Raw genomic sequence first — 13,169 nt, 5'->3', positions numbered from 1 at the left:
CCTATATTGTAAATAAACGCCAACGTCTTGGCAAACTGATGTCTAAAAATATACTTACCATGTCTAATGTATGGAACATGATTCAGAAAAATACAAGGTAAGAGTTCCAATTCCAGCATCCACCATTTCAAGAATGAGGATGTACCACTAACGGATAAATCTGATATTGCGAAAAAACTTGGTTAAACTGTGGCTAAAAATTCTTCCTCAACGAACTGTGCAAAAGCAGCACTCAACAAATCTGTAACACCTCTTGTGATTGTAAAACAACACTGATCATTAACCCAAGATGAGAGAACCACCCTATCAAGCATGTCCTGCTTAACTGTGTTGGATTTTTCCATCACAAGTGATAATTATTTCAAAGGATATTTTTAAAAATATTAGTTCTCTTTTAATTATTTGTTTTTTAAAGGAAAAAGAATTGTATAATACATTTTGATCATATGTTTTGTAAGAAATAAAAGACCTTTAAAATTGGTATAATGAATTTCTATCTGAGTTTGTAAGTGGCTATTTCCTCGAAGGGGGTTGAAGTAGTGTAAAATTATTGTTCCCCTGAGAGGATAACGTTTGTTCGTCTCATAAGAATATTTTGCTTACTATTCCTTTAAGCCTAGAATATTTGTAATTTCAATTGTGGGTAACATTACATACAAACGCCAGCCGCTGAAGGCATGATGTAAATCCATGCATGTAGCAAAGGTACTGTAAATAAAGCGACAAAATGCTTTCAATATCCAATAGAAATCTCTGCATAAAGCAGATTGGATTGAAAAATTCCGACTATATCTTGAGCGTTTCTTAATGAATCACTAACAAATAGTTATGATACCTGGTATTCGCAACCAGTCCCCCCGGGTATGGTGATCTACCTTCAGTTGCTGGCGATCTACAGCCCTTTTTCATATTGTATTGTGGAATATAGTGATATCTTTTTATGGTTGTAAGCTAGTCTTAAGTATTAATCTGTGATATTCTAGTTATTTACTGTCCATCGATGACAGGTTTTTATTTAGTCTTAATATATGTATTCTTAATGAATAACTTCTCGTCATAATATAGCTGAAATATTGCCGCTGTTACGTTAAATATTAACTTACTCACTCACTCTGTATTAACCCCAGCTTTAATTTCATATTTAATCGCATGTTAGTGTAGTAACGTCCGTGCCAGCACCAGGTTCATTTAAATGCGTTGTCTGTGTAATTCCTTTGCACAAATTGAAGTGCATGCCACATATATTCTCAGGCAATGGCATTAATCAATTCGTTGGCAATACATTAATGCGTATTTACGTTGCACATACATTTCAGGGACATGACGCATTTAAATGTTTCCGGTCTACTCATATTGCAGAAAGCAAAGAAACATATAGTACTTTTCACTAAAAAGTATATTAATGGTGCTTTGGAAACACTGATTACTGAGCATTTAATAAAAGATTTTTTCCACGGCAATCTGTTGTCATTACCACCTCCATTATTTGTACGTAACTGCAGTAGGTGCTATACAGAGATACTGCTTTGTCCAATGAAGGTGGGGACAGGTATTACTATTGAATCATTAACATCAATCTGTTTATAAAGCGCTTACATTTTCACTAATGGGTGTGCGCAAGGCGCCTAGCATTATTGATTGCGTGATACGTGTTGACTCGTATTCCAGTTCACAGGTCCATTGTCACAATTTAAGCAAAATTATAAATGGATAAAGACCTGCCTGACAATATCTGTCATTTTGAACATCACCACTGAACACTGATATCATGTTTTACATGCCGGCTAAAATCCTTAACTTAGTCGTCATAGTATCAATCGCCAGTATATGTGATAGCGCTGAGTCGACATTAGGAAGACTGAAGGCATATCTCCAAGGGGAAACTGATGCTTATGGCATCAGTGTTGATCTCTCCGATGACAAACAGGTCAACATAAGTATGTTGCTGATGTCCATCTCCAACCTCAATGCTGCCGAGCAGATATTCACTTTCAGTGCTGGTTTCCGCATGACGTGGCTCGACCCAAATCTGGCTTGGAACAAAACTGATTATGATAATATTACGGAAGTGACCATCTCTGAGAAGTTTGTATGGATACCGACCATTGCCATCCCTAACGGTATCGACAGCGCTACCTTGGCTTCAGAACAATCTCCAAAGATATCCAGTAATGGAATTGCATCACTTCAATTCCTTGAGAGTTTCAAGACCAGTTGTCAAATAGACATCACTCGGTACCCGTTTGATCAGCAGCGATGTAGCATCCTGTTTACGCCTGTAAATACTTTCGATCTTGGAGTTGACAGAACCGGTTCTAATATTACAGGATTACCTTCTTTCTTTATTGAGAACAATGAATGGGAGTTGGTTGACATACTTGCCAAGAATGTAGACGTCCAAATGAAACAGATATCAAGTCTGGTATCGTTTGAGTATGTTTGAAACGCAAGAGCATGTTCTATATAGTTAGTATCATCTTTCCTATGGCTCTTCTCTCTCTGCTCAACGCCTGTGTGTTCCTCCTACCAGCTGACTCCGGAGAGAAGATGTCCTACCTCATCTCAATATTTGTGTCCTATGCAGTGTTCATGAACTTCGTCAATGACTCGATCCCCAAGTCTGGAGACGTTTGTCGACTGTCTGTGTACCTGACCCTCATCCTCTGTCAGAGCTGCCTGGCTATCATCACCACCATGGCCACACTCAACGTCCGCAATAACGGTCACCTATTTCAGACCAAGACAGATGTACAGCCAGAACACTACAACGTAAACCCCAAAAGCACTGAACGTCCGTCAAAGGTCCGCCGCTCGGACCACGTTTTGTTCGGGGTCTTCCTGCTTCTGGCACTGATGTCCCTGCTGGTGTTTTGTGTATAAGGCGACATTTGTCTGGAGCCCTGGCACTGATCATGATGTCCGTGCTGGTGTTTGGGGTATAAGAAGGAACTCGTCCGGAGCTCGACGTCCGATCCCCCCCCACTGTGTTAGGGAATGCCTCCGTTGTGATAAGCTTTTCAAACGTGGATTTGCAGTGATTTAATGTGACACGTCGATTCCTTCAGTAATTATTTACTCTATGATCAGTGGCATGTGTGTAGGCTAGTGTGACTCTCTTGTTGCCTTCAATGTGACTTTCTGAACCATGTGCTTACAGTGAGTACTATGTTGTTTAAAATGATTTGGGAAATTAGAAAGTTTGATTAGCAGTACTGTCATCACTATTCAAAACCATTAATAACCTGCAAATAATCAAATCCGCCATGACATGAAAACACACACAAAACGATTGTAATTTTATCTTGGCCAAACATTTGGTTTTCGGATTTTCATGTACCAGCGGTAGGCTTTGTGATCAAAAGAGAAAATAAATGTAGCTACATCCTGGCTATTTATTGGATTATCCAATTTGAGATTCATGTACGTTAACGTTAGATGGTCTATGAGTACAGAATACCAGAGGACTACAAATTTAGCTCATTTAGCATTTATACAAATATTCCCTTTTCTTCCATGTCTGTTTCTGTTTTTTAAATAAAGTTATTCGTACTTCTTGTTTGTATCACGTCACATGTGGACATTTCCAAATTTGACGCATCAATGAGTAAACATGATGTCCGATGCAATTATCTTTATGGTGTTGTGCAACATGTTCCTGTGTGTTTTCTTGTGAACAGTTGATTTGACTTGCATGTGTTTGTGGCGGGCGCGCGACACGCTTACCTTTTTGCGAACACTTGTACTTTAAAGGGGCACTGATCTAAAGCAATTCCCCGGGACTGGTTGTTGCCTTTGTTATTGTTTTTTCCCCGTAAGCACCCGGATGATACGCAACGCAACTGAACGTGACAAGAGACTGGGCTACCGTCTGCAAGGACAGCAAAATAAACTTGGAGGCAATATTTGTTTTACCCATTTTGGACACTGATTGGTTAACTGTGATCTATAAAGATTTCGACAAAGGCGCATGTTTATTAATTTCTTCAGCCTAAACAAACAGACAAAAAGAACGGCGGAGATCATCGGTTGTCGCCATTTGGAAACACCCTTGATTTGTTATCGTTTAAAAAAAGGATCAATGCAGTGAAAGCATTTTCGGATTTCGGATTGCGTCGATAATACCATTACTACTCCCTTGTTGTCATCCACGTTTTCTGGTATAACCCTACACTTGCGTATTTGTCGTCATTCACTTGATGCTCAGTTAATGAATTTATTACAGGTATAATTAGTGGTAGCATCACTCCGAATACCTGAGGAAGCTTCCCATTTGGCATTTATAGTGTCTGGGGTAATTATTCAATCTAAATCCAGGTTTGAAGTGAGGTGAAATGTGTGTTATGTAAATATGCACGTGGCACCCCAGCAAGAGATGAATGATCAGTTGATTTACTTTTTTTGTAAATCAGCGGATCGTTCGTAGTCATCAAAGGATTAACAGAAAATACATTGATTGATTAACCACTGTTATCTTGCACGGTGGATAGTGTCAAAAGTGAGTATTTACATGTCTGGGTTTACTAAAACAAAGGGAATATTCTCATATCCTTGCGTGAAGTGCCGATGTAAAAACAACATACTTTGTTCAAAGGGTTAACCGACACTACGTTGATTAATTGCTCATTGTTATCTAACTCAATGGAATTTTCTTTAGGAACCGTGGACGTTATGAAAATAGTTGTCACGTGGGCTTTCTAAGCCGACCTATGAGACTTGACACCTATGTGAAACACCTGAAACAATCTAAGTGATCAGAAACGAACACAGGTTATAATATCCCGAAACGATGTATATATTTTAAAATATTTGATTGTTACAGAGACACGTGACATCGATAACGTTTCTTTGTACATTCTTGTTCCTCTACGTCTTGGTTGGGAAATTCTTCGATGCGCGATAGACGTTGTTTTCACAAGTCTTTTCCTTTGTATATTACAGTCAAGTTGCAAAATGTGATTCTCTCAGGCAATTTATAAAATGTGTGAATATTTAAGTCATTTCGACTGAAAAATCTGTCCATTTCTTTAACAGATTGACCAAAATTAATTAAGACGATCAATAGGGCCTAAAAACATCACAATATATTATTATGTTGGATTAGAAGCCAAACAATATAGAAATGTATTTTTCATCGTAACTTTTCAGTCTCTTGGTGATCATATTAAACATTAAAATGTTTGGAATTCGTTGTCATAATAATACAGATGGACATATTTTTCAGTCAATTTGTAAAATAACTGAATATTCAGGCGTTTAACAAATTTCCTAAGTGTAAAATTTTGCACATTTTGACTGTAAAAATATAAACACAATAAAATAAGCAATGCTCAGGAGAAATATTTACTTTGTGTAGCAAGTCAAAGTAGTGTAAACGAAAATCGCACAATTACCAAGCAAGTGACTTATCAAAACTTCGTCACCATTACCGATGCTACCCACAACGATACCTACATTTCCTTATTATTTCCAAAACTGTATTTCATTTTGTTGATCAATGTGACCATACGCCCTTATACTATCAATAAAAGTGACAAATGCGCAGCACAGGTTGCGAACTAGTCTAGGTCTCTGCTATATCATGCGGTACTCACGGGAAAGAACAATAACAAAGGCAACAACCAGTCCCGGGGTATTGTTTTAGATCAGTGCCCCTTTAACTATTTGATTGTGATTTATTAACATGTGATCGGGATTTTGTCAGAATCGACTCTGCTTTTTGGCGAGATTTCTTACGGATATGGAATGAGTATTGTTGCTTTTATTTGTAATTCAATGTGGGATAGATTAATTGTAGCCCATATAAATCACAAATGATCACCATTTCAAAGAAATTAAGTTTCACTGCCGGTAGAGTTATCCCGTGTGCTTTTTTAGTTTCATTGCTGTTCCCTCCCATCCTAATGTTTTCTAAGGTGTCACCTTTGCACTATATTATATACTCAACAACAAAAGTTCCTGTGACACTAATATTTTAGTGTTTTTTCAAACAAGTTTGGTTTTCAATATTGTAGTACATGTATGGAAGTCACAAAAACGCAACTGCTACAGAAAAGCATGCATTCCATGCAAAAGTTGACTTTTATGCAAGCCCCATGCATTTCACTACCCAAGAATGGGTATAAATAGATGTGCGTTAACGGGATTCCATATGCATTATTAAGCATCGTGCTGACAACAACCACTCAGAAAAACAACCAGATTACGCAATTATTCAACATTACGAAACGCCACGCCTGTCCGAAAATGAGCGTCTGCGAGCCATTGGTATGCTTGAAGCAGGATCGAGTCAACGTGATGTTGCAAGACAATGTAACGTCCACAGAAACACCATTTGGTGTTTATGGCAACGATGGCAACAGACGAATGCAGTCAGAGACCATCCTCGGAGTAGGAGGCCACGCGTAACCAATAATCGACAAGACAACTGGATTCGAACAACACACCTACGAAATCGATTCCAGCCAGCAACAGTGAGTGCAAGAAGCAGCCCTGGCCTTCGACGAATATCTTCACAAATTGTACGTCGTCGTCGCAGATGTGCAGGGATTGTCGCCAGAAGACCTGCCAGACGTCCCATTTCGACAGGAAACCACCGTCAAGCACGTCTACAGTGGTGCAGACAGCGTCTACGCTAGACGGCAATGCAGTGGGGACAAGTTCTATTCACTGACAAGTCTCGTTTTCACCTCAGCCACAGCGATGGACGGATTCGAGTGTACTGACGTCGAGGTGAACGCTACGTCAATCATTGTGTCATGACAACGCCCGGCCTCATATTTCTCGACTTGTTCAGGATTCTCATCAACAAAACAACGTGAACGTCATCCCCTGGCCGGCTCGCTCCCCTGATCTCTCACCAACCGAGCACATGTCGGATGGGATGGATCGGCGCCTTCGACGTCAACCACGTGTTCCACAGACACTCCAGGAACAGCGGATATGGACAGATATCCCAAAGCACAGCACAGCTATTGATTTGTAAATTGACATTTTGGCATGTTCATGTTTTTGTTATGAAATCACGCATTTTCTGAAGTCAGTATGGCAAATGAAACCATTTGAACACTTACAGGAGTCTTTTATCTGTTGCAAACCGAAATTGTTTCAGACTTGGTTAAAAACATAACTTTGCATTAAATCTTATTCAATGTCACTGTTGTTCAGTATATATTGTGGTGCGATTGAGCTGCAATCCAAACGTAGGAGGGGCGCAGTATAAAAAGAGCCATCTGCTTGGTTTATAAGTTTTATCTATTGGAGACCTTCACAATTTGCTACGTGACGAATTCCTTTATTGTCAACATTTTAGCAGATGTCAAGATTAGATATGACCTGATATTTCACAGCAGATTGTGTTGAAACATTTTGTTTCAACAAACTTAACAAGTATTAAAATGAGGAATGACTTACCCCCTGTCTTATGAACACAGTCTCTTTGTTGAAGACAGCATCAATTTTAATGCCTAATCATATCGCTATGTATATTTTGTTATTCTAAAGGTGAAGACAGGTATTGCGAAAAGGTAGCCGTAGGACAATTTGTTACCAGAATATAAGTTCTATAAAAAGAGTGAGGAAGTGAGTGAGTCGAAATTTAACGTCACGTCGGCAGTATTTTAGCCATGTCGTAACGAGAACGTAGCCATTTAAAATACAGATATTTTCAGCTTGAATGAAACCTGTTAGCGATGGAAGTATAATAACTAGAGGAACACAGTTTCGATTGATTTTAAACTAACTGAGAGCATATGAAAGAATGAATTCAACAATACAATATATAAATGGGTTATAGATCACCAGCAACTAAAGTTACGCACCATTCTAGGGACCGTGGGGACTATAAAACAAATATAATACGTTTAAAACTGAGGTATGAATAAATGTACTTTGAATTATGTGTTCCTACATACATTAAAAACCCAATAAACAAATGAGAACTAATACTGTTATAAAGACCCTTAATAGATGAAGATTTTAAATACGTATCCCTTGTGATGGAAAAATCAATGATGCCGTATTGGCCAGTGGCACATTAATTATTTCATTCAAGAATTTCGATTAAAAGTCGATGTTTGGAAGACTGATTTTTAATTGCATGAAGACAGGAAAGAGAGTCGGAAAATATATGTAAATTGTTTGTCAACATCCTTGGATCTATATGTAAAGATTTGTAGGTATTGTAAAAGCTTTTTATTGATTATATTCTCGTTGATAAATTAGTTGATTTGTTTCAAAATGCCTTAGTTCAGTTAATGTTAGATCCACCTCTGGTTTACTAAATGCCATTGTGGAGAAGACAACAGATGAGTGGGGGCTATATTGTCAAGATTTATTTTAGCCGCAGATGAAAAACACAGTGACATGCTGGATTCGAGCAAGTAGAACGTAATTCATAGATATACTGCAAAGATTATCTGATGCGACGGTGTTTAACGGATGGTTCATCCGCTCCCACATACAAACTATTAATTGGCGAAGATCTGAAGGCTCAAGGGCAAAGCCTCAGGCCTTGATGGTGAATCGTATTAAGTGATTTTAAATTGGTTTTACAAGTCCCACTTTAGATGATGGAGCCACAATCAAGTTTAGAGCGGATCAGCGTGTTCTTAAATGTTTCCGAAGCTATATCAAAGAGATTCTCTTGAGTTTCCGACTGATTAAATATCTGATATTTGTCTTCTGTGAGTATTCCTCATTCTGATTTGCAAGGCACTCAGTAAAGGTTACCTGGCATGTAGTTATACCTTCACCTACTTCATCCCGTTGTACTACCGAACGTTTAATGTTCGTATTCATGTCATGTTCATCTGAAAAGTTGAGAAATCAAATGTATGTTTCTCAGCACGAATATCTGCAAAAAAGCCCACGTGAGGCCCCGGGGTAGAATATGTCCTCAGCACCCCATTGCTGGTCGTAAGAGGCGACCGAATTCGGCAACCTGTTTGCCGTGGGTTGCGCCCCTGTGTCGATAGAGAACGTGATTCCAGTTGTTACCGGCACTGGAGCCAGGAACAGCTGTCCCCTTTGCCCCACACACTACTTTGATCCTTACTATACCTCGATGTGTAGTTGAATTGGCCCGATTCTATCAATCGGCTGGTCACTCCATGCCCTGTGCATGGAATACTTGATACTTTCGAAATATCATATCATATCAAACTATTTTTTTATCAGAATATTATATAATAATCTTGATGAAGTTCTCTGCCAGAAGGGGGCGGTCGGGTAGCCTAGTGGTTAAAGCGTTCGCTCATCACGCCGAGGACCTGGGTTCGATTCCCGACATGGGTACAATGTGTGAAGCCCATTTCTGGTGTCCCCCGTCGTGATATTGCTGGAATATTGCTAAAAGCGGCGTAAAACCATACTCACTCACTCTTACACCGTGGCAAAACAGTTGCTCATTCCGTCCCAAACACCTTCTAAAAGCTATTCAGCTGTCGTCTCTTCTTCACCAGTTTCAGTAACCAAAGTAACTATGGTCTCCATACAATACCATCTCTCTTCTATCTCTTGGTTGAAGAATGACAAATTACCATCAATGACACCATTCAGACTTCTCAAAACTCTCCAATGATACCGACATCTGCCACCCAAACAAAACTTTCAATCAATACCTTCTGATCAAATATCACCACTTAGAACCAGAACCAAACCCTGTAACCGAAATAGAAATATTTCAGGCTGAAGCCCATTTATCAAAACAGGCTAAAAAGCAGATGAGGAGAAAAGCCAGGACACTCCAACACTTGGCGGTGCCTTCTCCTGTTGAACATCTGTTGAGGTTCATAAATCCGTTTCAGCCCCTGGAGATGGACGTCACTCCCACACACCAAAATTAACACCTGATTTGTTTATCAACCGTTCCTGATCATGTCCGAATACTCTCTGATGAACTTTGCAAAATTGCTGATGAATGTATTCCAAAGTCCTCTGCAATTCTACACATCCACAAACCACAATGACTACAAACAAACAAGCAAGGAAGGCACGGAAAATGGCTGAACACGATTTCCGTTGCCATCCCCATGATCCATAATTTTAATACCGTCATTTCTTTTATTTTTACCTATATTGTAAATAAACGCCAACGTCTTGGCAAACTGATGTCTAAAAATATACTTACCATGTCTAATGTATGGAACATGATTCAGAAAAATACAAGGTAAGAGTTCCAATTCCAGCATCCACCATTTCAAGAATGAGGATGTACCACTAACGGATAAATCTGATATTGCGAAAAAACTTGGTTAAACTGTGGCTAAAAATTCTTCCTCAACGAACTGTGCAAAAGCAGCACTCAACAAATCTGTAACACCTCTTGTGATTGTAAAACAACACTGATCATTAACCCAAGATGAGAGAACCACCCTATCAAGCATGTCCTGCTTAACTGTGTTGGATTTTTCCATCACAAGTGATAATTATTTCAAAGGATATTTTTAAAAATATTAGTTCTCTTTTAATTATTTGTTTTTTAAAGGAAAAAGAATTGTATAATACATTTTGATCATATGTTTTGTAAGAAATAAAAGACCTTTAAAATTGGTATAATGAATTTCTATCTGAGTTTGTAAGTGGCTATTTCCTCGAAGGGGGTTGAAGTAGTGTAAAATTATTGTTCCCCTGAGAGGATAACGTTTGTTCGTCTCATAAGAATATTTTGCTTACTATTCCTTTAAGCGTAGAATATTTGTAATTTCAATTGTGGGTAACATTACATACAAACGCCAGCCGCTGAAGGCATGATGTAAATCCATGCATGTAGCAAAGGTACTGTAAATAAAGCGACAAAATGCTTTCAATATCCAATAGAAATCTCTGCATAAAGCAGATTGGATTGAAAAATTCCGACTATATCTTGAGCGTTTCTTAATGAATCACTAACAAATAGTTATGATACCTGGTATTCGCAACCAGTCCCCCCGGGTATGGTGATCTACCTTCAGTTGCTGGCGATCTACAGCCCTTTTTCATATTGTATTGTGGAATATAGTGATATCTTTTTATGGTTGTAAGCTAGTCTTAAGTATTAATCTGTGATATTCTAGTTATTTACTGTCCATCGATGACAGGTTTTTATTTAGTCTTAATATATGTATTCTTAATGAATAACTTCTCGTCATAATATAGCTGAAATATTGCCGCTGTTACGTTAAATATTAACTTACTCACTCACTCTGTATTAACCCCAGCTTTAATTTCATATTTAATCGTATGTAAGTGTAGTAACGTCCGTGCCAGCACCAGGTTCATTTAAATGCTTTGTCTGTGTAATTCCTTTGCACAAATTGAAGTGCATGCCACATATATTCTCAGGCAATGGCATTAATCAATTCGTTGGCAATACATTAATGCGTATTTACGTTGCACATACATTCCAGGGACATGACGCATTTAAATGTTTCCGGTCTACTCATATTGCAGAAAGCAAAGAAACATACAGTACTTGTCACTAAAAGTATATTAACGGCGCTTTGGAAACACTGATTACTGAGCATTCTGTTGTCATTACCACCTCCATTATTTGTACGTAACTGCAGTAGGTGCTATAAAGAGATACTGCTTTGTCCAATGAAGGTGGGGACAGTTATTACTATTGAATCATTAATATCAATCTGTTTATAAAGCGCTTACATTTTCCCTAATGGGTGTGCGCAAGGCGCCTAGCATTATTGATTGCGTGATACGTGTTGACTCGTATTCCAGTTCACAGGTCCATTGTCACAATTTAAGCAAAATTAGAACACCTGCCTGACAATATCTGTCATTTTGAACATCACCACTGAACACTGAAATCATGTTTTACATGCCGGCTAAAATCCTTAACTTAGTCGTCATAGTATCAATCGCCAGTATATGTGATAGCGCTGAGTCGACATTAGGAAGACTGAAGGCATATCTCCAAGGGGAAACTGATGCTTATGGCATCAGTGTTGATCTCTCCGATGACAAACAGGTCAACATAAGTATGTTGCTGATGTCCATCTCCAATCTCAATGCTGCCGAGCAGATATTCACTTTCAGTGCTGGTATCCGCATGACGTGGCTCGACCCAAATCTGGCTTGGAACAAAACTGATTATGATAATATTACGGAAGTGACCGTCTCTGAGAAGTTTGTATGGATACCGACCATTGCTATCCCTAACGGTATCGACAGCGCTACCTTGGCTTCAGAACAATCTCCAAAGATATCCAGTAAAGGAATTGCATCACTTCAATTCCTTGAGAGTTTAAAGACCAGTTGTCAAATAGACATCACTCGGTACCCGTTTGATCAGCAGCGTTGTAGCATCCTGTTCACGCCTGTAAATACTTTCGATCTTGGAGTTGCCAGCACCGGTTCTATTATTACAGGATTACCTTCTTTCTTTATTGAGAACAATGAATGGGAGTTGGTTGACATACTTGCCAAGAATGTAGACGTCCAAATGAAACAGATATCAAGTCTGGTATCGTTTGAGTTCTTTTTGAAACGCAAGAGCATGTTCTATATAGTTAGTATCATCTTTCCTATGGCTCTTCTCTCTCTGCTCAACGCCTGTGTGTTCCTCCTACCAGCTGACTCCGGAGAGAAGATGTCCTACCTCATCTCAATATTTGTGTCCTATGCAGTGTTCATGAACTTCGTCAACGACTCGATCCCCAAGTCTGGAGACGTGTGTGGACTGTCTGTGTACCTGACCCTCATCCTCTGTCAGAGCTGCCTGGCTATCATCACCACCATGGCCACACTCAACGTCCGCAATAACGGTCACCTATTTCAGACCAAGACAGTTGTACAGCCAGAACACGACCTCGTAAACACGAAAATCACTGAACGTTCGTATGTGAAGTCTGCGTCAAAGGTCCGCCGCGCAGACCACGTTTTGTTCGGGGTATTCCTGCTTCTGGCACTGATGTCCCTGCTGGTGTTTTGTGTGTAAGAAGGAACTCGTCCGGAGCTCGACGTCCGAACCCCACACTGTGTTATCATCACCACCATGGCCACACTCAATGTCCGCAATAACGGTTTCCTATTTCAGACGGGTGTACAGCGAACGACAATGTTAAGACGAACAACGCTGAAAGTCTCCATGTGAAGTCTGTCCCAGACGTCCGCCGCCCACATCACGTTTTCTTCGGGTTGTTCCTGCTTCTGGCACTGATGTCCCTGTGTTGTTTGTT

At 39.3% G+C, this 13,169-nt stretch overlaps 2 protein-coding genes across 2 annotated transcripts; both read left to right on the top strand.

The window, feature by feature from the left end:
- Nucleotides 1-1,777: 1,777 nt before the first annotated feature.
- On the top strand, nucleotides 1,778-2,880 carry LOC124143638 (neuronal acetylcholine receptor subunit alpha-10-like). Its single transcript, XM_046512664.2, has 2 exons — nucleotides 1,778-2,168; nucleotides 2,531-2,880. Exons 1-2 carry the CDS (start codon nucleotides 1,778-1,780, stop codon nucleotides 2,878-2,880), a joined length of 741 nt encoding a protein of 246 aa, XP_046368620.2.
- An 8,929-nt stretch (nucleotides 2,881-11,809) lies between these two features.
- LOC124143637 (neuronal acetylcholine receptor subunit alpha-6-like) lies at nucleotides 11,810-12,928 on the top strand. Its single transcript, XM_046512662.2, has one exon. The coding sequence runs from the start codon at nucleotides 11,810-11,812 to the stop codon at nucleotides 12,926-12,928; it is 1,119 nt and encodes a 372-aa protein (XP_046368618.2).
- Nucleotides 12,929-13,169: the final 241 nt, after the last annotated feature.

The sequence above is a fragment of the Haliotis rufescens genome, unplaced genomic scaffold (assembly GCF_023055435.1).
Source record: "Haliotis rufescens isolate VD_foot unplaced genomic scaffold, xgHalRufe1.0.p SCAF_8, whole genome shotgun sequence".
In the NCBI taxonomy this organism is placed as follows: domain Eukaryota; kingdom Metazoa; phylum Mollusca; class Gastropoda; order Lepetellida; family Haliotidae; genus Haliotis; species Haliotis rufescens.
The sequence above is the reverse complement of the archived record's forward strand: the minus strand, read 5'-3'. Positions and strand labels throughout refer to the sequence as shown.

Bases quoted from the DNA above. Each gene is read 5' to 3' on its own strand.
- LOC124143638 (XM_046512664.2), top strand. From the start codon at position 1,778: ATGCCGGCTAAAATCCTTAACTTAGTCGTCATAGTATCAATCGCCAGT. The intron at 2,169-2,530 runs GTAATGGAATTG...TCCTCCTACCAG, and splicing joins ACAATCTCCAAAGATATCCA to CTGACTCCGGAGAGAAGATG.
- LOC124143637 (XM_046512662.2), top strand. From the start codon at position 11,810: ATGCCGGCTAAAATCCTTAACTTAGTCGTCATAGTATCAATCGCCAGT.